The following is a 27,358-nucleotide window of genomic DNA, read 5'->3' on the forward strand; positions in this document are numbered from 1 at the left end:
CAAGCTGACCTAGTTTCATTGATGGGGTGTCAATCAAATGTCCATATCATTTGTGTAAAGTTGAGGCTTGAATCATTATCAGCCTAAGCAAGCAAAAAATAAAGAAGATTCAAGTTAAGGATTTCCAACCCATATCAATCAGTCAAGGAAATTCAAATGTCTATAACGAATTGAAATTGATGTATAGCCACACATGCAAATTTACTTTAACATATTCGAATTCAACAGTGTAATTAGTAACATTTTGTAGCTCTTTTACCTCCGTTTCGTCTCCGACAAAACTAGAACAAAGCAAAAGAAGAGCTAAAAAATGACGCGAACATACAATTTTCTGCCGCTTTCGTTTGCATTCTCTATTTGTTTTCCTCCTTTCGCCAACAAATTAATATTCTTAGTGATTTTCCTGGATATTCATAAGCCAAAGTTTGCCTATTATATCGTAGTTATACAATTTCTTCGCTTCCAACGTCTTGTTCGCGAAAAGACAAGTAAATTATTTTGGCATCAAACAAGCTTTGACGTATAAGGCAGGTCACTGAGTTCTTCATGTCGTAATTATCTCAAGCGATTATATTAGCAATTGTTCTCTGATAATGAAGTTTTTATTATAATGCTAAAGTTAACATGATAATCCATTGATCGAGAAGTAAAATGAACGAATTGGGATAAATTTGATCGAAAAAACAAAGTTTGTGTTGTTAACTTGCTTGCTGCCAATTTTGGTGACCGAGAGATCAAGGCTTTTAGAGAAAATGGTGAAAGAAACAAAGGTATCAAAAACTGTGTTCAGCCACCTTAATCTAGGAATGAATTAGTATCAAGAGTCAAACACATGGACAAATGTGATAGTATTGTTAGTCTACAACTTATTAAAAGCTCAGTCTTCTTATGTAGAAATTCATTCAGAGCTGAGTAAGGAGGATTAATAAATATCATCAGTGTGGGGAAAAAAAAAAAAATCCGGTGAAAAGAACTCTATAGGAACCAGTAACTTCCATTTTATTCCATATGCTAATTTACACATTGCTAGCATTAGTCAAGCAATATTATACATCTCTAAAATTCATAAGCATTATGCATTATGTACAGACTTCAAATTTTTTGATAAGTTTCTAATTTCTTCCTTGTATATCCAACATACAACATATCCTACGAGCGTTCTCTCTGGCTGGTACTAATCGTGACGTTTTTACTAAGCTATGAAAACTGTCCATTAGAGTGTACCCTAAGAAACCGGGGATCTAACTCTAAAACCATGGACAGCAAAGCGCTTGTCTGATTGTCTGTTTCACTGCTTGTCTTACTTCACTTATCTTCCAGCAGTAAAGAAACGGGTTTAACGTCGAGTTAAAGTAAAGCAAGACATCTGCTACTCCCCTTATTACTGAGTCTAATGAATACGTTTTATCGTCACCGATTACTACTGCCTTCGTGATTAAGTTTGGTGCATAGCAAACTACTAGTGCTAACTGCACCAACAGTGAATTGTGCACTGCCTTTTGGTATAGCGCCATGTTCAGTGCATTTGGTTGGCTCGGCTGTTGTGGGCCATGATCTTGTTCTTGAGCCTGATAATGACTGAGACCCCGGAAAATGTTTATATACGAGAGGAATGAAATAACAAGGCAAGATGGTATAATTATATAGATATACCAAATGGTTATACGGTAATCTAATATGTAGCATAAAGCAGCGACGCTAGATACAATCCAAAAGGTAGCTAAGATGATGTATGTGCGCTTCAAATTTACAATTTGTCTGTATCTCAGCCCCAACAATAAGGCGAATAGTCTATCCACGCTTATGGCCGTTATCGTCATTAACGACACTCCACATAATGCTGCGGATGTGAGGAAGGCGGCGTCATATGCGTATCGACAAAGATTCCATTGTTCGTGGACCACGGAAATCCAAGTCGTAGCAGCGAGAGGCTGGGTAACAAGACCAACCAACAGATCAGTTGTTGCCAGACAACGATACAAGAGTTTAGACGGCGGATGAAGGGAGGATTCTCTGTGAAGGGCAAGAAGGATAAGAAAATTGCCAAGAAATGCTGTGATGGAGAGGAGAATGTTAACTGCTGCGAAAGAAACTGATTCTTGCTTAGCACTCAACAATAAAAGAGAGCATCGCAGTTCTCCAAATGTTTTGGTCAGTGTTCCACCTCTTGTAAAATTTGTTTGGGACATTGTTCTATGTTCGTTTCGTTTTTTCTGGCAAGTTATCTATGATTGCAACGACAAATGAGGTCCAAACAGCACACGCCTACCAACGTTCACTGAAACGCTACTTCCTAAACAATGTCCACAATTAAAAATCCTCACCAGCGTTTAAGCATTTAAAATGCGCCAGAAAATTCTCTGTTGTGTTAATAAATAGCAGGAACATGCGAGGTACCTCAGTTGTGAAAAAATACTAAAATATGGAGACATCTGTTATCAACCTCCACTGAAAGGATGCCAATCAAATGTTCATATTATTTTTTCGGAATTGAAACTTTAATCATTATCAGCCTCAGCAAGTTTGACAGATAATTTGAACTAGCGATTTTTTGCGGTCTTAGAATAAATTGAGTTTCACGAACGGATCAAACTGTTTTAATTCAAATTTTGGTCGCAGCTGCGAATTTGTTTCAAATATTTGAATTTACCCGTGTAGTTAATTGCGCTTTGCAGCTTTTCAGTCATCTTTACGTATCCGACCAGTACCTTAGACGAAATTGCCACAAAAGAAAAGTATTACGCTAGCAAATCATTTTCTACAATTATTTTGTCATTCTTTGTTTATTCTCCTCGTTTTGCCAGCGAACTCATAGTGAATTTCCCTGATAATGACTAGCCTAAGGTAGCTAGACCCTAGATCAAATTTGTTTTCTCAGTTCCAATGTCTTGAACACAAAATATAAGACCAAGAAAATACTTTTGTATCAGGTGAACTTCCATGCAAAAGGAAATTTACTGAACTTTTCTTCCTGTGATTGCCTTCAGCGATCAATAATTCTCGCTGGGTAATGCTGACAGTTATTTCCCAATATGGAGGTAAACATGACAATTAATTGATAGAGATGAAAAATAAAGGGATGCGTTTTCCAATGGTATCACTGACTCGATGAACAATTTATTTCCTACTAGTTTATCATTTTTTTTGTCTTTCGAGCTCGACTGTAAAATTGACATCGGTTGGCATTTAAAATGTCTCAGGAAACTGTCTACCGTGTTAAAAAAGTTACTTTCTTCATTCCCTAAATGGTATGAATTAGCAATAAAAGGCAAGCCAGATATAGAGACATCTATCGTATCACTTTTAGAAGAGCAACAAACCATCTCTCTTAATTTGATAGGGTGCTTTTGAAATGTCCATATCATCTGCATGAAATTTAAACTTGACTGATCATTATTAACCTCGGTAAACCAGAAATAAAGAAAAATAAAAGCTGACGATTTCACTTGGTCTAAGAAAAAAACTGGAAACTCGAAAGCATCAAACTATTGAAATTGAAATTGCAATCAGAGATGCCAGCTTATATTTAAAATACTTCCTTTCAATTTCTAGTGAACACAGTTTTGCACATTTTCAATGCAATGGAAAATATTGCAGTACATGTACATCAAGGGAATAAAGTGCTGAACGAAAAACTGCACTTACAAAAGTTTTTTTTTGTTTTGAAATCTAGGTACGATATCAATAAAGCAAATCGAGCAAAGGCCAAATTTTCTGAGCACTTTTAAATTTAGAATACGGGCATGTGAGTAGACGGAAAAATTTTGCGAGCGCGAGCAAGGGAGCGCCCGTGTAATTCTTTCAAGCAATTCGATTGATTATACTTCGAGACGTGAAAGAGCTGCACGCCATTCTGATTGGCTGTATAGGCTTTTTTCACATGTGAAAATAAAGCGTGTAGATTTCTACAAATGAGCTTTATGGAATAAAATTCTCGTGTTACGTGCAATAAAGTATGGTACATAACAAAGTACCAATGCTAACTATACCCACAGTGCACTGAACACTACCCTTTTGTATCGCGCCATGTTTAGTGTATTTCATTGGCTCGGCTGTTGTTGGTGATGACTGAGACCCCTAGAAATTTTTATATACGAGGCGACTGAAATAACAAGGCAAGATGGTATAACTATATGGCCATACCAACTGGCTTTATGGTAATCTAATGTGTAGCATAAAAGAATGACATTAGATATAATCCAAAAGGTAGCTACGATGATGTATGTGCGCTTCAAAGTTACGATTTGTCTCTATCTCAGCCACAACAACAGGGCAAGAAGTCTGTCCACGCTTATTGCTGTCATCGTCATCAAAGACACACCACATAACGCATAGGCTGTGATGGTGGCTGCGTCACTCTGCGAATCGACAAAGACTCAGAAAATTGTCTGTTATGGCAAAATGCTTATTTTTGTCGCTTTAACTTGTCAGGTACACCCCGTATGAAATTGGAATAAGAGGAAAATATATTAAAACACCTGGAACATTATCATTGTTTTCTCTGTGCGACAAACAATTCCTCTTTACTTCGCCCACGGGAAGTCATTCATTATCAACAGTTCAGTACGAGTTACTTTGCTCGTGAATAAGTTTAACCCTTGAGCAACACGACTCGTGGGCAAAGGAGTGACGTGCCGCTATGCTAATAACGAGGACTAGCTCGTAAGCTGACCTTCTTTATTGACAGGGTGTCAATCAAATGTCCATATCATTTGCGTAAAGTTGAGGCTTGAATCGTTATCAGCATCAGCAAGATAGAAATAAAGAAACTGAAACAACCAGTTATGGTCAATTTCATTTCACGCGAATTATTAAAGTTTGTTAACATACACAAGCAACGGAACCATCTTTACATATTCATAAGCATTACGGAAATTTTTCTGGGACGACAAAACAAATTCGAGACTAAACATCGACAAATGCAACTCGTTTGGCAATATGGCGTCGATAACAAGCCTCTTTCTTTGAGTTAAGAAAAGACGTTGAATTTAAAAAACTCTTTTAAACTTCTCTTTGAAGTTTTATCCAACAGTTTTCTATTGTTAAAAAATTAGATTAAACACGAAAGTAAAATGCACCCATATCTTTTTTCGATTATACCTTGCCGTATTCATGAACATTGGTAGCTAGCTAGCACGAAAACTACTCTTGAAGAGATATGGTTGGTGTTTCAATGCATTTCTTTCAGCTGTTTCTGTAAAAAAAAGCTATTTAGTGCACACAACTAGCCATTTTGTTTTAATGAATACTCGATTAAAAGTGGGAGCCCCACAGGGCCTTTCGTTACAGAAATCAATAGTATTGTTCAATGATTGACATTAATCAACATAAAAAACATAAATTAGCGGTAAAAATATTCACAACACAAAAGAACATAGATCAACGGATACACTATCCCCAACAGACTGCGTACAGACCTCGAACAAAAATATTATTTGAGCTTTTGATTTCTTCCTATCTAATAACATATTTGACGGGCGTTTTCATACAATAATTGTGTAATCACTTTCAGCTTTAAAAGTACTATATATAACTCGAGGAGGACCTAACTCCATGGACAGCAAAGTGCTTGTCTGATTGTTTCCTTCACTGCTCGTCTTACTTCAGTTATCTTCCAGCAGTAAAGGAGGGGGGCCTTGGGATTTTCGGTTTTGCGGTTTTTGGGCCTAAAAGATTCGGTTTTTCGGTTTTTCGGTTTTGATATTCAGAGTGGTTTGCGGATTTTACGTGTTTTTGCATTCGGTTTTCGGTTTTCACGAAAACTCTGATGCAGTTTTCGGTTTTTGCTTTTTGACCCCTTTAAAGAGGAAAATGTAGCGGTTTTGTCAGGTTTGCATGCGGTTTTCGGTTTTGCTGCCCTTTTTCGTCGGTTTTTTGGTTTTGGAGGTTTTTTTCTCCGGTTTTGCGGTTTCCCAGAGGCCCCAGTGCCCCCCTCGTAAAGGAAAGACGTTAAACGTCGAGTTAAAGTAAAGTAAGACACCTGCTACTTCCCTTAAGACTACAAAGTGTGATGAATACGTTTTACTACAAGCGACTACAATTGTCTCTATAAAGTATGGTGCCTAACAAACTACTAATGCTAACTGTACCCACAGTGCACTGTGCACTGCCTTTTTGTATCGCGCCGTGTTAAATGCATTTGGTTGGCTCGGCTTTTGTTGGAAATGATCTTGTACTTGGGCCTGATTACGACTGAGACCCCGAAAATTTTTTATATAGGAGGTGACTGAAATAATAAGGCAAGATGGTATTAATATAGAAAAATACAGAATGGTTATACGGTAATCCAACGTGTAGCATAAAGCAGCGACACTAGATAAAATCCAAACGGCAGCTGCAATGATGTATGTGCGTTCCAAAGTTACAATTTGTCTGTATCTCAGCCCCAACAGCAGGGCGAGAAGTCTATCCACGCTTATAGCCGTCATCGTCGTCAAAGACACTCCACATAATGTATAGCCTGTGAGGAAGGAGGCTTCAAATGCATATCGACAAAGATTCCATTGTTCGTGAGTCACAGAAAGCCAAAAACTAGCAACGACAACTAGGCTGGGTAACAAGACCAACCAACAGATCAGTTGTTGCTAGATAACGATACAAGAGTTTGGACGGCGGATGAAGGGAATATTTTTTGTGAAGGGCAACAAGAATAAGAGAATTGCCAAGAAATGCTGTTATGGAGAGGAGAATGTTGACTGTCAAGAAAGAATTTAAAAAAATTCTTGCTGAAGCCCACCAACCAGAGAGGGGGAACAATACAGTTCTTGAAATGTCTTGGTCTGTGTTCCACCCCAGTAAAATTTGTCGTCGACATTATTCTGTATTCCTCTCTTTTGTTCCTTTTTTGAGAAATATTCGATAAACAGCTACACAACGACGACGATCACTAAAAAAAGAGCTCCCTACGTACTGAGTCATATAACTTCCCCATCATTGCTTATTCGTTTGAAAAATGTCAGAGAAATTGTCGCTTTAACTTGTCAGGTACACCCCGTATAAAATTGGAAAAGGAAGCAAATACATAAAAACACCTGTAACATACTTACTGTTTTCTCTGTGCGACCTAAAGTCCCTATTAAGTTAGCCTTCGGGCCAATTATCGACGCTTCAGTACGAGTTACTTCGCTCGTGAATGATAAGTTTGAGGCCTTGAGCAACACGACTCGTGGACAAAAGAGCGACGCAAAACTAATAACAAGGACCTGCTCGCAAGCTAACCTAGTTTCATTGATGGGGTGTCAATCAAATGTCCATATCATTTGTGTAAAGTTGAGGCTTGAATCATTATCAGCTTAAGCAAGCTAAAAATAAAGAAGATTCAAGTTAAGGATTTCCAACCCATATCAATCAGTCAAGGAAATTCAAATGCCTATAACGAATTGAAATTGATGTATAGCCACACATGCAAACTTACGTTAAAGTGCTACTGAAACGAAAGTTTCGTATCTGAAATATTTGCTCTAACATGTAGTTTTGAATATGCTGATCATCCTGAGATAATTTGCTTTGGCCAAAAAGAAGCGAAAGATATCTTTTTTAACCGTTCAAGTCAAAAATTTTGCACAAAACCATGTCCGGGTCCTGGTACCGAGCCAAATGAATTGATGACGTCACTGGTTGTGTTCACTCCGATAGCGTTGTTTATTTCACTCACTGTTTGTTTGTATTCGTGGGCGAAGGAGATGGCAGATATTGAAGTTTTGTCAAGTGAATCTTCTTCTGAACGAAGCGAAGTTGTCTCCAGTAGCGAAGAGGAAGACGGTGGCGTAAAATGGGGTTGACAGGTCTACACGACTCCCAACCGTGTGTTTAGAGTAGCGTATTCAAAGTTTAGCCCTCACGAGTATGTCTTTGAGCGACCGTACTCTTTTGTAAGATACGAGCGGCGGATTTTTGTATAGTTCGCTCAGTAGTGGTTGTGTTTCTATTAAATGCCAGTTTTTCATGAGAATTTGCTTTATGTGTGGCACTGAGTACGCACATCAGGGATTGCGTCTTTGTCGAATCGTTCGCCTTTGTAGATGTACAGCTATTCTTTTGACTGTCTCGATCGTTAAGTTATCTTGACTGCTTTCAGCTTGCGCCACGCGCGCTGATTCGATCGTACTACAGTTCTTAGTGTTCAGTGTTCCAGCCGTTTTAGCTCGTTTTCTTTTCTTTATTTCGGTTTTAAAACGACCGATTTCACGTTCATAGAAGCATATGATCGTGTTTACTGTTTCTTGCTCCGCGTTGTTAGGGATTTGCTTTATCTCATTTTTGAAATCATCGTCTGCTCTTATTTTGGCCCTCGCCCTATAATTTAGGGATTCTGGGCATGTTCTGCTAGGCATTTGGTACAGAGGGATTTGTTCGTTATCCTCAGACTTGCCGAGTAGATCATCTTCAGTGGCGGTGTCGTATGAGGCTTCCATGTTTTCTTCATTCTCTGAATGGCATTGCTTTGGCCCGGGGCGTTTAGTAGCCCATCTACCGTTATAATATCTTTGGAAATTTTCTGTAGATGGTCAGGCAAGATCGCGGTTTCGATCCTAATCTTGTGGATCTCGTCAGTTGCCGATTAACTAAAAAGACTCGTAGAGATTCGTTCTCGGTATCAGTCGGGAATTTTGCTCCCTATCAAGGCGAACCTCTCGCAGATAGCCAAGATGCCGATGTGGCCGCCGATGAATAAGACGAGGATGACATTTTGCCCGAAATCCTCTTTTTCGGCCTCCCAACATGCAAGCCACACTCCATGCTTTTACCCTTCTTTCACAGAAGTACACAACCAACGCCCGGAGTGTGTTGCGGCAGTTACAGTCACGTCGAAGAAACATTTCTTAGTCAATGCTTGCGGATTTAGTTAACTTCATTAATACTGACATAGGCTGCGACGCTTATTTACTACGACATTTAACTGGCGGCCTGAGTGTTTTGTTTTCTAATCAATTTTACCAGATTTTTGTTTTCGGATCGGAAACAAAGTAAATTCCAGAACCGACGACTTTTTTCCGCTGTGTTCGGAATCTTTGACAGCTGACGCTTGGTGCTGTAATTTTTGAGCATCCAGTTACCAGTTATTGGGAATAAACTGGGCGTATTACAACCTATAATTTCCTTTGCTGTTTAACGCAGAGTCCACAATACATGGCGGCTTTTTCTCACTGATATTTTATGTCGCATTTATAGTTTACACACTGTTCCAGTTTTTTTAAACGATATTCATGCAGTACACATAAGATTCTTTGTCACTGGCCTTCATATGACCTATATTGGTGCCGGAATCCTCTAGATAGTTGCGAGAGATTACAGACATTATAGGTACGATGTGATTAACGCACTGGTGTTGAAAATCTCTTTGCGCTACCTCCTCCGCAACGATGATTAAAATCGTGAATAAACAGAGACCGGGGGTAATAATAATTGTTTTCAAATCAAGATAGATGTTGAACAAGCTGACAAAGCTTTTAAACAGACAAAGACCAACTTTCGTTTAATGACACGTTACGAACAAGTTTAAACTCCCTTGAACTTTAACGGGGTTCGTACTGTCTTGCAAGTCTGTTAATTTCAGGGCAAGTCCCCCAATGAATTTAACCAATCCTTAGAAAGTCCTTGAATTTTTATATTCTAAAAGCTTCTTGAGAGGGGTGGGACGTTCACTTTTTCCGAAAAACCAACTTTAAATACTGAGTCAAGCGCTGTGCGCTAGAGTGGTTTGGAAATTAACATAGAGCGCGGTAGATCCAGTAATGCGTTATTGACCAAGCAGGAAAACTCAAACCTGAGCCAAGCGATAAGAGCCAAGCGAGAGCTTGCCTGCAGGTTACACAAAGACAAAATGGCTGCAACGCTGGCCACCGCAGAAAACGAAAAATAAGCAAGGGTTAATAGCCAATCAGCTCACAGAATTCACTACATCTTGCACCGCTTGCGAAGCCAGCCATATAAAAAGGAAAGATAATACATCGGCGTAATATAACTCTTAAAGCAAGAATCTCTCCCAACATATTCATCTAAGGTAGTAAAAGTTTAAAATGTTATGAAAGCTGAATAAGAAAGGGTTCCGGAGTCGCGCTTATTCAGAGTTATAAGTTTGAATGGCCAAGGGGTGGGCATTTATTCAAGGAAATACGATATATCGATCACTTGAGGCTCTGCGCGTTACTTCGTGTTGTTTCATACTTTATATTATCTCATATTACCCAGTTTGTCAGGAAATCAATCGTCGTCGTGTGTTTACGCCCTACAAAAACGTCGCATCAGAGATTTCACGATCTAGCTTCGCAAAGAAATGTACCAGCAGTGTTTTGCCTTGTGTTATTTATTGAGTTTTTTTGGCAGCATTTTTTGTTTTGATGTTCTCTTCCCGTCGCGGTTTGCAGGGCGACTTTTAACAGTAAATGAAGCTGTTTTTCAAATTTTTGTCTCAAACGACTATTTATTCCTGTCGCTCTGCAGTAGATATGGGTGAAGAGCTCAAATAACAGAAAAGTTTGCGTCACAAGAATTTCTTCACATTATATATGCCAGAAAACCTCAGGCATTACTCTGAATGCCAGAACTTCAGCCTGGGCGAACCAGAAAGGATAGACAATACTTCCCTATATTAACCATCAATGAAAAGCTAAGTAAGTCAAATATCTCAGAGGCGCTCAGGCATTAAACTGAATGCCAGGACTTCAGCCTGGGTGAACCAGTAAGGCCGATAGACAACACTTCCCTAGATTAACCTGTGAATGTCAAAGAAAATAAGAATGTTAGGTATCCCAGAAGCACTAAGGGATTACTGTGAATAGCAGAACTTCCGTTCAGCCTGGGTGAACCAGAAAGGATAGACAACACTTCCCTATATTGACCATGAATGAAAAGCTATGTGAAACTTTGTTATATATCCCAGAAGTGCTCAGGCATTACAGTCAATGCCAGGACTTCAGCCTGGGTGAACCAGAAAGGATAGACAACACTTCCCTATATTGACCATGAATGAAAAGCTATGTAAGTTATATATCCCAGAAGCGCTCAGGCATTACACTGAATGCCAGGACTTCAGCCTGGGTGGACCAGAAAGGATACACAACACTTCCCTATATTGACCATGAATGAAAAGCTATGTATGTTGTATATCCCAGAAGCACTCAGGCATTACACTGAATGTCAGGACTTCAGCCTGGGTGAACCAGAAAGGATAGACAACACTTCCCTATATTGACCTGTGAATGTCAAAGAAAATAAGAATGTTAGGTATCCCAGAAGCACTAGGGGATTACTGTGAATAGCAGAACTTCCATTCAGCCTGGGTGAACCAGAAAAGATAAACAACACTTCCCCGTATTGACCATGAATGAAAAAACTTAAAGTATGTTGTATATCCCAGAAGCGCTCAGGCATTACACTAAATGCCAGGACTTCAGCCTGGGTGAACCTGAAAGGATAGACAACACTTCCCTATATTGACCTGTGAATGTCAAAGAAAATAAGAATGTTAGGTATCCCAGAAGCACTAAGGGATTACTGTGAATAGCAGAACTTCCATTCAGCCTGGGTGAACCAGAAAAGATAAACAACACTTCCCCGTATTGACCATGAATGAAAAAACTTAAAGTATGTTGTATATCCCAGAAGCGCTCAGGCATTACACTAAATGCCAGGACTTCAGCCTGGGTGAACCAGAAAGGATACACAACACTTCCCTATATTGACCATGAATGGAAAAACTTAAAGTATGTTGTATATCCCAGAAGCGCTCAGGCATTACACTGAATGCCAGGACTTCAATATGGGTGGACCAGAAAGGATAGACAACACTTGCCTATATTGACAATGAATGAAAAGCTAAGTATGTTATATATCCCAGAAGCGCTCAGGCATTACTCTGAGTGCCAGGACTTAAGCCTGGGTGAACCAGAAAGGATAGACAACACTTCCCTATATTGACCATGAATGAAAAGCTATGTAAGTTATGTATCCCAGAAGCGCTCAGGCATTACACTGAATGCCAGGACTTCAGCCTGGGTGGACCAGAAAGGATACACAACAATTCCCTATATTGACCATGAATGAAAAGCTATGTATGTTGTATATCCCAGAAGCACTCAGGCATTACACTGAATGCCAGGACTTCAGCCTGGGTGGACCAGAAAGGATAGACAACACTTCCCTATATTGACAATGAATGAAAACCTAAGTATGTAATATATCCCAGAAGCGCTCAGGCATTACTCTGAATGCCAGGACTTCAGCCTGGGTGAAACAGAAAGGATAGACAATACTTCCCTGTATTGACCATGAATAAAAAGCTCAGTATGTTGTATATCCCTGAATTGCTCAGGCATTACTCTGAATGCCAGGACTTCAGCCTGTGTGAACCAGAAAGGATAGACAACACTTCCCTATATTGACCATGAATGAAAAGCTATGTGAAACTTTGTTATAATTATATCCCAGAAGTGCTCAGGCATTACAGTCAATGCCAGGACTTCAGCCTGGGTGAACCAGAAAGGATAGACAACACTTCCCCATATTGACCATGAATGAAAAGCTATGTAAGTTATATATTCCAGAAGCGCTCAGGCATTACACTAAATGCCAGGACTTCAGCCTGGGTGGACCAGAAAGGATACACAACACTTCCCTATATTGACCATGAATGAAAAGCTATGTATGTTGTATATCCCAGAAGCACTCAGGCATTACACTGAATGCCAGGACTTCAGCCTGGGTGGACCAGAAAGGATAGACAACACCTCCCTATATTGACAATGAATGAAAAGCTAAGTATGTTATATATCCCAGAAGCGCTCAGGCATTACTCTGAATGCCAGGACTTCAGCCTGGGTGAACCAGAAAGGATAGACAATACTTCCCTATATTAACCATGAATAAAAAGCTCAGTATGTTGTATATCCCAGAATTGCTCAGGCATTACTCCGAATGCCAGGACTTCAGCCTGTGTGAACCAGAAAGGATAGACAACACTTCCCTATATTGACCATGAATGAAAAGCTAAGTATGTTGTATATCCCAGAAGAGCTCAGGCATTACACTGAATGCCAGGAATTCACCCTGGGTCAACCAGAAAGGATTGACAACACTTCCCTATATTGACCATGAATGAAAAGCTAAGTATGTTATATATCCCAGAAGCGCTCAGGCATTACACTGAATGCCAGGACTTCAGCCTGGGTGAACCAGAAAGGATACACAACACTTCCCTATATTGACCATGAATGAAAAGCTATGTATGTTATATATCCCAGAAGCACTCAGGCATTACACTGAATGCGAGGACTTCAGCCTGGGTGAACCAGAAAGGATAGACAACACTTCCCAATATTGAGCATGAATGAAAAGCTAAGTATGTTATAACTCCCAGAAGTGCTCAGGCATTACACTGAATGCCAGGACTTCAGCCCGGGTGAACCAGAAAGGATACACAACACTTCCCTATATTGACCATGAATGAAAAGCTATGTATGTTATATATCCCAGAAGCACTCAGGCATTACACTGAATGCGAGGACTTCAGCCTGGGTGAACCAGAAAGGATAGACAACACTTCCCAATATTGACCATGAATGAAAAGCTAAGTATGTTATAACTCCCAGAAGTGCTCTGGCATTACTCTGAATGCCTGGACTTCAGCCTGTGTGAACCAGAAAGGATAGACAACACTTCCCTATATTGACCATGAATGAAAAGCTAGGTATGTTATATATCCCAGAATTGCTCAGGCATTACTCTGAATGAAGGACTTCAGCCTGGGTGAACCAGAAAGGAAAGACATAATTTCCCTCTATTAACAGTGAATGAAAAACTAAGTGTGTTATATCCCAGAAGCTCTCAGGCATTACGCCGAATGCCATATAAATCTTAGAAATATGGCAAATAAATATATATCTCAGAGGTGACCAGGCAACACTAAACAAAATAATATTGTTACAGGATAAGACTTCAATGGGTGCACAGAATTTAAAAATTAAAATGTCATACACTGCAGGCAGAGCACATAAATTAACATCACATGGCTCCTCTTCAAGGAGAAAGAGCAAGTCATCTCTTAACCCCTTCCATCTGAAACAGACAGAAAAAAAAACAGTGAATAAAGTTTCCACCTTTATAATCCAAGCTTACCATATTTTTGCTGGTAACTGGGTAAAAGTGAAGAACAGCTCCCCTAAAAGTCTGTCGGCCAACTGTCGGCCAACTGTCGGCCGGCAGTATGTCAACTGTCCATCAAACTAAGTATCCCAAGTGAGATTTAAAGACATGTATTCCAATAGAAAGTGAAATACCATACTGCAAGCTGAAACTTTTTATGCATGTCAATGCAGAAGTGCAGAGTTGTACCTACCCCCCAATATTTGCTTTGCTCTTTAGGAAACACTCAGCAAAGGCTTCCCCAAAAGGAACATCAGGAGAGGCACATTCCTACAAATAAATTGCATGTATCACTCAATAATGAATTAACTGAGCTAAAGTCATATAATGTTCACTACTAATGGTAGATATATAATTACTGTTCACCACAGATAAAATATGTTCACTTTTATGGACACCTTTCGTCTGCCTTTCTGTAAAGTCAAGAAAGCCAAGAAAGCTCTCACTAATTAATTATAAATAAATTGCATAACAAATACCAGTAGGCTGAATATGTTTTGTGTTATTGTATAATTCCACTATGATGCATGCCATTTAGCATTGCAGGTATAACCTACCTTAATAACTTTGCAGAATACACAGCACTCTGTGTCCAATCCTTGCTTGAAAAGCTCATTGATATATTTTTTTTCATCACCAGCTCTTTGCTTGAGCAGCATTATCGGTGTTTTGTAATCAAGAGTAACAGCTGTCATGAAAAAAGACAAGAAGATAACAAGAAGTTGAAGTTAAAATAGCTACACCAAAGATCTCAAATGTTATACTTTCTCAGATATTTTCTAACACTGCCAAGCATAAAATGGATTCAATAATTACTATCACGTAGCTAGACATATAACATAAAAACATTGCAAAAATAAAAAAATAATAAGATAAAAAAAATATAAAGAGTCAAGATTGGCACACACAAATAACCTGGAAATTTAACTTTAAAGCATCTTCCATTAATTACTATTCCAGTTTTCTCAATGGCATCCCTCTGGCGATTTAAATCTTTTATTGTAGAAAAATAGAAATGAAATAAATTATAATACTGTCAAGACCCTATCAAGGAAACAAACCCGAAATTTCTCCTAAAGTAGCCATAAAAAGTGATCATAGCTAGAAAACTTAGAGGCTCAGCGTAAAATCAAACTCAGCCAATTATGTGATTTCCCTGCCAAGCAGAGATGAGTTCTGATAGACCGTGAAACCAGCATTCACAACAAAACATAAGACAGCAAACTCACTTTTTCCAATCTTAATAAAAATATAAACGTTATGACTTACCCTAGTCTCCCTCGCAGCCGTTTTTTGGATGTCACGCAACGCTCTCCCAAAAGAACGGCTGCTGACAACCGAGCTACATTCCTTTCTCATTGTCCTTGCGGTTTGTTCGCGGTCTATTGAACAGACCAATCACATACCAGAAAATCTGAATGACGTAAGGTTTCACGCGAAAATGCGGATGTGGCAGATGATCTAGCTATCATGTCGGGAGAAACACTGAAGAAATTTGTTAATGAGAGCTCAAAATGTTTCACATGTTCATCGTTGTGCCCTGGTAAAGATAGATTGTTTGAGCGGTTGTTAAAGTTTCAGCGAGAACCTGAGAAAGTAGAAGAAGCTAAAAACTGAACTGAAACTCTTTATTCTCACTACTTCAAGAGGTTACTACAGATTATAAAAGTCAGAATATATAAGAGAAAGTAAATTACATCAATAATCAAAACGAAATACAAGACGCCTTTCAATCGAGGCCAAGGGCTAAACGCTTGCTTCGACCTACAGATGGAGATCAGGAGGAAAAAAGCGCGTGCTTGCCGTCAACAAACCGGGCGAAGGCTTCGAGAACACTGCAATTTAGGTCGGCCAACGTCTCCTACACTACTTGTACTTCTTCATTTGCCAGTCCGCTGCTAGTTGGAGTGAACCCGATTAGTTATGTTCGTGGCTTCTTATCACCGGTACAGGAAATCGGCCCGAATTATCGAGTGTTTCCGCACGTTGGTACAACGCAACAACAACAATAATATGACCACTTTCATCGGTAACATAGTCAAACACGAGCGGGAGTGCTTGATATATTAACGATTTCCCGGATCCTGTAGGCAGCTTAACAAAAACATCTTCTTTCTCGACTAAAAATTTTCTAATTAGAAGCTTCTGGTAAGCATTAAGCTCGAAAATTTTGAACTTTGACGACGCTTTGCGAAAAGCTCCTTCAAGCACCGCCATTTGTCTTGTGTTTTCCACATGAGGATCGCGATAGAAAACGATATTTGATTGAACGAGTCTCAAAATGTGAGTCTGGCGCGAAAAGGTTCCTGAAAATGGAAACCGAGCTGTGATTGGCCAATTCGGAGAAAGGAATGTAGTTCGGTTGTTAGCAGCCGTTCTTTTGGGGGAGCGTTGCGTGACATCCAAAAAAAAAAAAACGGCTGCGAGGGAGACTAGACTTACCCCGGTTCGTCTTAGCTTGAAAATGCTAAGTAACGTTTGCCAAGCTTTTCTTGATCCAGGATCAATAATTTATTTTATCGATCAACCAAAGATATCTCACCACTTCTCCTTCTTCGAATTTCTGCCGGAAGATGGTAGAAACAACTCCAGATAGAGAGGCGATGGCCACTTTGTTGTTCTGAACATATCGGTCATCCAAGCTTCCGCCATTTTTTAAAGCTGGACCGTACAAAACGCTTGGAAAATGTGCCACCAACAGGCTACTTCAAAAAACTTGCTGATTCTTATGCCACATTTCTTGAAATTTAAGATAAACCATTCCCTTGACTCATCTGGAGGAGAATGAAGCAATTCAACCCTTCGAAGTTTCAAGGGATCCATAACTGCACTCGACCGCGGGAAACTAAACATTCCCACTTTTGCTTACGCATATTAACATGAAATCCAATCTCCAAATGTCAATAGGCCGATCCAGCCCCTAATAAACAAAAGGCTTCATTGTACCCAGCAGGAACAGAGATTGTACAAATTCAAGCAACTACTCAGATTACTGCGAGCAATTATCGAAAAACGCTGTCAAGGCGATGATGGAAACTTATCCGGTTTGTGACGTCACTTCATAGCAACCAGCCTTTTCGAATATTTGAACTTCCGTTTACCTGTGGCTCGTGATGTAGAGTCCCTCTTTACCTGGATCATTTCATCCGGATAATTTGAAGCGAATATTTTGGTATGACGCAAGTTTTCTTTCATGTGGCAAGAGATTGAAGTCTTGTTGCGATTCTCTTGAGCGACTGACAATTCTCTTTTCGCCGTGAAAGTTGTTCTCCAATATTGAATTAAACATGATAACTTATTGATAGAGATGGAAATGAAGGGATGGGTGGTCACAACCTATCAAGACTGGATGAAAAATTCTTTTCATTCTAGTTTTTTTTAATTTTATCATGACTTGTGAATAAAAGTTGTGCACTGCTCCGCCTATTATCAACTCTTACCAGTCTTTCAAGCTCGACTGTAAAATTACCGCGTGCTTCATATCGCACACAGACCAATGAATAATTGTTAAAACTCAAAATTTAGGAGACATCAGTTAATCATGACAGACCCGACCTCGTTTTGAGTCTAGGCTTTATCGAATACCAAATTATTCATTTTGTACTCGTTCTATAGTTACTTTTCTTTCAAACCTATAACTTTTTTTTTACTTTAAATCTGTTATTATATTAATCGACGGGTAACTAGCTGATGGACAAACCAAACGAGTGCGTGAATCTGTTGTTTAAAAGATGCTGTATATCATGCAATTCTTCAATACGGTTTAGGAGTTTATCCAGGAAATTTTAACTTCTTTTAAATTCTCTTTGATTATTCCATGCAGCTGAACTTCTAAACAGTTACGAGTGGGCCGAGACCAGCTTTTTCTTCTCAATTAGTAGAGTTTAGCTAAAAATAATTATCGTTGGCAAAAACAAAGACATCGGCTATATTTCTGTTTGACAATACCATAAGGGAACTCTTTCTTGTCACCCTTTATAAGAGATGAATTACGTGGTACATTAGGATAAATTGTCATTTAAGGACCGATTATTAAGTGGAGATGTTCTTCCTTTATTGCATTCAATACTAAACTAAAGATCTGTGTGAAGTTCAGACTTGACAGATAATCAGCCTCAGCGAACTGAAAATAAAAAGTTCAAGCTGGGTACTTTACTTGGTCAAAGCAAGAGATCGTCTGGGGAAACATTAATTTTGTGACAATCTCCGAATGCATCAAATAACTGAAATTCAAATTTTTGTCACAGATGTCAGCTTTGAATTAAATTTGCAATGAACAAAGTTTTGGAGCCTATTTTTCTCCTTTTTGTATCCCCTGACTAAAATCTTAAACAAAACCGCAACAGGATCTTAACCTACCAAACCATATACTTTTTGCAATTTTACAATCTTGGTTAGAATATTCAAAATGAACGTCGTTTATAATATTTTAATGGTGCATTTCTCTAAATTCTCCTTTGATCACGACGGTTTGAATTACGAATTGTTAAAGCGCCACACGATGATTGAATTTCATTTACCTCAAGACGACTACAGTAAATATTAACCAGCGCGTTGAGCAAAGCGTCAAAATCAAGCAATTTCCCTAGGGAAGCAAACAAAGGTGGAAATTGTTTAACTTAACATAAAAATATGTCGAGAACTCTCCGCTGTAACTACTCTTTAAAGTTTAACCCAATGCCGTCACATTTTGTTAAAGAAATTAAACATGAGAGTAAAATGCATATAACTCTGTTTTCATGACAAAGTTAGAATTCGAATAGGATTAGATTTAATCGAACATGATCTAATAATAAAAATAAGTGAAAGAAGTTTTACACTACGTTTCGATGACACCATGTCATTATTTTCAAGTGAAAAGAGAATAAAATTCGACAACTTAATATACACCGTGCAAGGCGATAAAACATAAAATATGCATGTAAAAAGTGACAAATTTAAATAAAATTAAATAAATAGTTTTGCGCGTATGGAGTCTGATTGTGTGTTCAAGCATGGCCTTTTCTTTGTTATGAATAACATTTCATAAATCAGACAGTCCAGTTTTCCCTTACACTTTGCTGAAGTTCTTATTTCTTGCTTATCCAAGGACAGATCTTACGAACGTTCTCAAATAAAAATCGTGACTTAATGACTCAGCTTTGAAATTTAAAATAATATAAGTATCAATTTGATGAGGATCTAGCTCCATGGACAGCAAAGTGCTTTTCTGATGGTTTGCTTTACTGCTTGTCTTACTTCACCAATCTTCCAGCAGTAAAGAAAACGGGTTTAACATCGAGTTAAAGTAAACTAAGACAGCTGCTACTTCCCTTAATACTACTAAGTGGGATGAATATGTTTTACTGTCAGCGATTACAATTGTTACTATGAAGGATGGTGCATAACAAACTACTAACGCTAACTGCACCCACAGTGCACTGTTCACTGCCTTTTTGTACCGCGCCATGTTCGGTGCATTTGATTAGCTCGGCCGTTGTTGGAGATGATCTTGTACTTGAGCCTGATGATGACTGAGAACCCGAAAAATTTTCATATACGAGGCGACTGAAATAACAAGGCAAGATGGTGTAATTATACTATCATATAAAATGAGTATACGGTAATCTAATATGTAGCGTAAAGCAGCAACACTAGATACAATCCAAAAGGTAGCTACAGTGATGTATGTGCGCTTCAAAGTTACAATTTGTCTGTATCTTAACCCCAACAACAGGGCGAGAAGTCTGTCCATGCTTATGGCCGTCATCGTCAGCAATGACACTCAACATAATGCAACGTCTGTAAGGAAAGCGGCGTCAAATACGTATCGACAAAGATTCCATTGTTCGTCAGCCACGGACATCCAATAAGTAGCACTGAGAGGCTGGCAAACAAGACCAACCAACAGATAAGTTGTTGCCAAACAGCGATACAAGAGTTTGGACGGAGGATGCAGGGAAGATTCTATGTGAAGGGCAACGAGGATAAGAGAATTGCCAAGAAATGCTGTGATGGAGAGGAGAATGTAGATTGGTAGAAAAGAAATTTTAAATTTTTGCGGAAGCCCACCAACCAGAGGGGGGTAACAGTACAGATCTTGAAATATCTTGGTCTGTGTTCCACCTCCAGTGAAATTTGTTGTCGACATTATCCTGTATTAGTTTCCTTTTTTTCTCAGATTGAAGTTATCTGTGATTGCAACGAGAAATATTTCATCTAAACAGCTTCACAACGATGACGATCATTAAAACCTTACTTCCCACTTAATGATCATATAGATACTTCCTCATCATTCTTTAATTGTTTGGAAAACTTCAGAGAAATCGTCACTTTAATTTGTCAAATATATAAAAACACCTGTAACATTAATATTGTTTTCTCTGTGAGATAAACAATCCCTCCTTACTCAGCCGACGGGAAGGCACTCATTATAAACACTTCAGTATGAGCTTTTGTACCTTGCTGGTGAATAAGTTTGAGGCCTCGAGCAACACAACTGGTGAGTGAAGGAGCAACTTCCCGCAGTGCTGTTAACGAGGACCCAGCTCGCAAGCTGACCTTGCTCCATCGATAGAGTGTCAATCAAATGTCCATATCATTTATGTTAAGTTAATTTTTGGCTCATTATCAACCTCAGTAACATTAAAATATAGAGGGTCTAGGCTAGGGATGTCAAACCCATGTCAATCAATCAAAGAATTCGAATAAATATATAGATTAAAATTGATGTATGGCCACTGATGCAACCGTATTTTAAAATATTCGAATTCAACCGCGTGATTTGCAACATTTTGAGGCTCTTTTACCTCCGTTTCTTCTCCAAGAGTAGAACAAAATAGGAGAAGAGCAAAATATTAGGCGAAAAAGCAGTTTACTGTCGTTTCTTTTACATTCTTAATTTGTTCTCCTCCTTTCACCAACAAATTCTAAGTAAATGTTACGTTATCAGACAAGCTTTTATTTTTCCGGCAGGTGACTTAATTCTTTATGTTCTAATTCCCTTGAGCGATTAGCAATTGTCCTCCGATGATGAAAACTTTATGACAGTGCTGAAGGGAACATGATATTTTATCGATCGAGAAGGAAAATGAAGGAGGGGATAAGTTTATCATTTATAAAACTATGATGGCTCTTGGTTACGTCTTTGGCAACTCTTGTGCACCTTTCTCTTTCTCCAGACTTCCTTCGTGCTTCATATTTTAATGAACACATACTGACCTAGCCACGATACACTCGGCGTTGTTTTGAGTACGAGGTTTTTATCAAGTACCAAATAATTAATTTCATCTTTGTTACATACAAACTACTTTTCTTTCGACTCTACAGTCATTTCAACTTTTTATCATAGAAGGGGCAAAATTACTGAATTGTGATTGGTCAAGACAGAGTGCATTTTTTCTTAATTTTTGTAATTGCCCCGGGAAAAATTACTTGAAAATGATTGGCTGAAAATTGCTTAGAAACGGCTGCCAAGGTAAAGAAATTTCTGTTTGTTTTGTAACAATGGCGTCCCGTTTTGCGCGAGATCAGTAAGAAAACATTTTGCCCCTTATATGATATACAAGTAATCACCTGGTTCCTCGTAAAATTAAGGATTAATATCACTAGTGTTTTCGGAAGTTGCAGAAATTGCCCGAGTCGCGCAGCGACTCGGGCAATTTCAGCAACTTCCGAAAACACAAGTGATATTAATCCTTAATTTTAGTCGGCCCCATGCGATTACCTATACTAATCTATTCTTTTATTCACCAACGCGGAAATAGCGGAGAGACAAACCCAACGAGTGCGTATCAAACTTTTGGTTAGGATTTTGGCCCGACAATAAGTCAAGCTTTCGCTCCTTATAAGTCCTTATCTATTGTTCGAAGGAAAGGGTTTCTATTATTCGCAAGACAAAGGTTAGTAATCACCGGCGCGTAGCCAGCTCACCGAGTGCGAAATTCAAATTTCTTCGGCAGTGATTAGTGTTACAAACACAGCCTTTGTTGGGGAGGGTGTGGTAAGATTGCTACAGCCTAGACACATCTAAAGAGAGTGGGAGGGGGAAGTTTGTGACAAGAAGAGCGAGGTCTGGACGATAAGTAAGCGAAAACTTACGCGTTAATAAAGCTCATTTGTGAAAAAGAGTGAATTGATGTATTCATGACAAAGTTTGGTAGCATGCGCTTCAAAGTTACAATTTGTCTGTATCTTAGCCACAACATTAGGGAGAGAAGTCTGTCCACGTAAATGGGTATTATCGTCATCAAAGATACTCCGCATATTTCATGGGCTGTGATGTAGGCTGATTCAAATGCGTATCGACAGAGATTCCATTGTTCGTGGACCTTGAACATCCAAGAAGTTGCACGGAAAGTCTGGGCCACAAGAACAACCAACAGATCAGTTGTTGCCAGACAACGATACAAGAGTTTGGACGGTGGATGTAAGGAAGACTCTTTGTGAAGGGCAACGAGGATAAGAGAATAGTCAAGAAATGCTGTGATGGAGAGGAGAATGTGGACTGCGAAGAAAGGAATTGATTCTTAATGAAGCCCTCCAACCAAATAAGGGGAGGATGGCAGTTGTTTACGATATATCGTATAGCATATCGTCAACTATCAAACTCTTTGCAAATGACACGAAAGTGTACAGAGAGATGGCTGACAGCATAAATGATACTCAAGCCCTTCAAACCGACATTGATCACTTAGCAAACTGGGCAACTTTATAACAGTTGAGATTTAACCCGGACAAGTGCGAAACAATGCGCATTACCCATAACCGCAACAGCTCGTCTCCTTCGTATATTATGGGAGTTGCAATCAAACCAGTAAAGCATGTGAAAGACCTAGGAGTTCTGAATTCCTATGACCTGTCGTGGGGTGCTCAAGTTGATGGTGCTGTGAGAAAGGCTAATAAAATCTTAGGCATTGTTTACAGAACGCTTGGATCTACAAACCAAGAAGTATTTTTTATTCTGTATATTACTTTAGTCCACTCACTAGGACTGTTGCCTTGTCGTGGCTGAGTGGCTTGTGCGTCCCAGTGACTCCAGGAGCTATGCCGACGGGGATGTTTACACCCCTGGCAGGGCCTCCCAAGCCAGACAGGTCAAGGAGTAGGGTGCAGACTAAAGACAGTCCCACAGCCCTCCAGACCTGGGGATTAGGCTTAAGTGTCCCTGTCTGAGAAAGTGTTCCAGGAGCCAAAAGTGGTGGTCAACCGATTTGACTAAAACTTGGCACAAAAGTTGAGTGTGATAAGATATTTCAAAAGCCACTTTGGCTCACTTCTCTGATTGTTCGTTCTGAAGTTTTAGGGGGGTTCTCCATAGTGGCCTATGGATCACCAAAAATTCATCCTCCTAAGTGGCATTTTGAAAGTGCTATAAAACTCCATTGGTAAATTGTGCTGCCAAATCAGTCTGACCATGCACTCTACTATAGTGGAGCTTTTACTTCATGAATGTAACTTTGTTTTCAAGCAATTAGACAGAGAGGGGCCTGGGGCTAAAGTTAAGTCAAATTTGAGGTCAAAATCACTACCCAAAATTGCCATTTTTCAAAAAACCATAACATTCACCTGCCTTCTTGCATAACTTTCATACCAAATCCAGTATGTACTTTAGTGACCCGTTTATCAAAATCAGTTGAGAAAAATTGGGCTTCTTAGTCTTACTAAGGTCTGTTAAGTTTTTGGCACAAACTCTCCATGTCCCTCTAAGGCCAAGCAAAATAGAATTTTGAGCATAATTCATGCTATAAACAGACCAAAGTCTTGTCATATAGACTTTATTTTGTATTTGGTGAGTGAAAATGAAACATTTAAGCCAAATAAATGTCATTATCCTGAAATACCTCGACTCATAGCTTATAATTACTCTAAGAAGGCCTCTGATTAGTACTGCAAACACCCAGCGGTTTAGCAAAATAAAGGTAATTTTTTTTCCTGTGAAAACTTTGTTCCAATCATGGAGCACAAATGATGATGTTTTGATCTAGATATGGCGATATTTCTGAAGATGATTGAATTTTCTCTGATCTATGTATGTGAGGCCATATATTCATACATATTATACTCCAAGCATGCAAAGTCTCCATATTTTGTCAGGCCGTTTTTTTTAAATTGAAAATAAGGTGACCTTAACCCGGCCGGCCTTAACCATTAAGCTCAGAATAAAACGATCGTTAAAAGATGATCTACGCCTGACCTTTGAATAGTCTGTGAATAACTCTTGCAAATACCCATCGCTTATAGCGAGCATGACCATAAGCTTCCGTGCCGCAGTGAGCACTGTCCAGGTGACTTGTGATCCATCAGAGATCTTAGGTACTTTAGAACTGAATAAATGGAACCGTCCAAAAAAGATGGTATCCACAGTCAGAAGAGCTGGATGACAAAAATTAATGTTGCTGTTTAAATGAAGTATTCCGCACGAGACATGGGATGATGCCAATAGGGCCCGCCATTTTGGACGTGAGAGTATTAAGACTGGATCGAGTTTCCATCCCTCCCACTATTCAAGTGTAAATTTTTGTGTCCTTATTAAGTATAAAAAGTATAGCAATAAGAAGTTTCAGGATAATTTTGCGATGGCACTTTATTCCTTTGGAGGGGTAAATGATGAATGCGGTGCCGCGTCATGCATGGGCTCCGCTGCGCGAAACAGGAATGACTCCTTTGTTGTCTTGCGATAATGACATAACTATTTGATTAAAACACAAGTACAAGGGTTCAGGTGAGTCCGGGGCGGGAGGAAGATCGGGTGATACCAAAGCTACAAGTACAGGTAATTAAAAATATACGAAAGGGCTCATACACGCGCATAAATGTAGCAAATGGCTTTTTTAGTGCCACTTCCGCTAAGAGCGGTCCTCTCAACTTCCCGTCAAAAAAAGATTTTCCTTAATTTTTTTCCTATGAAAAGGGTTTAGGACACATGTTTCAAAATAGTTTGATGGTTTTCCAATTTTCTTTGTTTGAAGATTTCAACTGTCGCGAACTCTCTGCCAAGGGAAGATTAACTAAGGTGTTGCAAAAGCAAAAACTCAGTCAACTACAGTCATTGTGCGAGATTTTTCGACGTTGAAATTGTAGGTAGTGCTAATCGTAAGGCATCGTATTATGAACCTTTTCTACGGTAAGCAAATTCCTGTGATTACCGCAAGTGATGGTCAAAAGACCCGCGTTACTCAAACCTCAGTGAAGGTTGCGTGACTCCTCGACTTGGTCCAGTCCTCTCACTCTCACGTCCAATATGGTGGGTCAGTCGATACAACAATCGCATCTTGAGGTGTGGTATGGCATGTTTCATAGGAACTGTAAAACAAAATACTTGTTGTCCAGCTCTCCTAACTATGGATTTCTTATTTACTTCTGGATGATTTGATTTATTCAGCTCTAACGTACTAGGGAAATGGGATGGATCTCAGCCTCCGGCGGGTCACCTGGACGATACTCAGTACAACCTGTACGTACCATCCTGCTCTGTTTCTGATGTCATCATGCGTATTTACAAGAGCTAGCAAGGTTATCGAAAGTTTAACCAAAGATCTTCTGATAAGGTCGTTTTCATTAAGCTCACTTAATATTGCATCAAAGAATGGGCCTGACAAAATATAGAGACTTTGCATGCTTTTGAGTATACAGTAAAAACCCGCAAGTAAGAACCTAAAAGTTAAGAACCTGTTAGCCTAAAATTTTCCATTTATACCCCCTATAAACAAGAACCTATTTAGCCTAAGAAAATTAAAATAGGTTCTTATTTTCTAAAATCATATAGTACATTACAGGTACACTAATATTATTTACTCTAATCATAATCGAAGAAAAACCAGATTGCCATTGCTGTAAAACATGATTTTCTTAAGAAAAATGAGTGCAAAATATGTAGTTACAAAATATAGGATAATTACCAACTTGCTATGCAGGTGTGTTTTTCTCCAAGAATAAGAACCTGTTTTAAGAACCTAAATAGCCTAAAATTTTGTTAAGTACCATTTATATGAGAACCTGTTTAGGTAAGTCTTAAAAATGTAGGTTCTTACTTGCGGGTTTTTACTGTAGTATGTAGGGAGATATGACCTGAAAAATATGAATCAAAGGAAATTCAAGCATCTTTAACAGATATTGTCATATCTAGGTCAGAACATCATCATTTGTGCTCTATGATGGGTACTAGGTTTTCAAAGAAAAAAAATTACCTTTATTTTGCTAAACCGCTCGGTGTTTGCAGTGCTACTCACAGGCCTTCTTAGAGTAATAGTAAGTTATTAGACGAGGTATTTCTAGATAATGACATTTATTTGGCTTTAATGTTTCACTTTCACTCACCAAATACACAATAAAGGCTTTATGCAAAGACTTTGGCCTGTTTATAGCATGAATTATGCTTGGCCTTAGAGGGGCATGAAGAGTTTGTGCCAAAAACTTAACAAACCTAATAAGCCAAATTTTTCTCAACTGACTTTGATAAATGGGTCACTAAGGTACATACTGGATTTGGTATGAAAGTTATGCAAGAAAGCAGGTGAATGTTATGGTTCTTTGAAAAATGGCAATTTTGGGTAGTGATTTTGACCTCAAATTTGACCTAACTTTAGCCCCAGGCCCCTCTCTGTCTAATTGCTTAAAAACAAAGTTACATTTATGAAGTAAAAGCTCCACTATAGTAGATTCCATGGTAAAATTCATTTGGCAGCAAAATTTATCAATGGAGTTTTATAGCACTTTCAAGTGCCCCTTAGATGGATGAAATTTTGGTGTTCCATAGGCCACGAATGGAACCCCCCCTGAAACTCCAGAACGAACAGTCAGAGAAGTGAGCCAAAGTGGCTTGTGAAATATCTTATCACACTCAACTTTTGTGCCAAGTTTCAGCCAAATCGGTTGAGCACCACTTTTGGCTCTTGGAACACTTTCTCAGACAGGAACACTTAAGGCTAACAACCTCATCCTGTTAAAGAACGTGTTACGGAAACAGCAACGAAGACAACCAATATCCTGCAAGCAGACCTTCCAAGGTCTTCGAACCGTATAACTGCCAGTGGTGAAAGCTAGAAAGAAACTACTGGCAAGAAGTTGGAAGTGAAGAGTGCAAAAATCATGACCAGGATTGGTTTTTGGAATGTACTTAGTATGTTCGAAACTGGGAAGCTTGCACAAGCTACAACAGAAATGAGATGGTAAAACTTGCATGTATTGGGCGTAAGCGAAAGCAGATGGATTGGGACAGGGAGATTAAAGACGGTGT

The 27,358-nt window shown here is 39.0% G+C and overlaps 1 protein-coding gene across 1 annotated transcript in view; it reads right to left on the minus strand.

Moving 5' to 3' along the window:
• LOC148720908 (uncharacterized) overlaps positions 1–14,823 on the minus strand; it is a 23,098-nt gene extending 8,275 nt beyond the window's left edge. The window contains exons 1-3 of the mRNA XM_088737702.1: positions 14,700–14,823; positions 14,336–14,412; positions 13,925–14,055 (exon numbers count right to left, since the gene is read on the minus strand). Of these exons, the coding sequence (XP_088593828.1) occupies positions 13,925–14,055; positions 14,336–14,412; positions 14,700–14,801 (310 nt within the window). The 5' untranslated portion in view covers positions 14,802–14,823. The remainder of the gene's footprint in view (positions 1–13,924; positions 14,056–14,335; positions 14,413–14,699) is intronic.
• Between the last annotated feature and the right edge of the window lie 12,535 nt (positions 14,824–27,358).

This window comes from Stylophora pistillata, chromosome 11 (genome assembly GCF_964205215.1).
Source record: "Stylophora pistillata chromosome 11, jaStyPist1.2, whole genome shotgun sequence".
NCBI classification, from domain to species: domain Eukaryota; kingdom Metazoa; phylum Cnidaria; class Anthozoa; order Scleractinia; family Pocilloporidae; genus Stylophora; species Stylophora pistillata.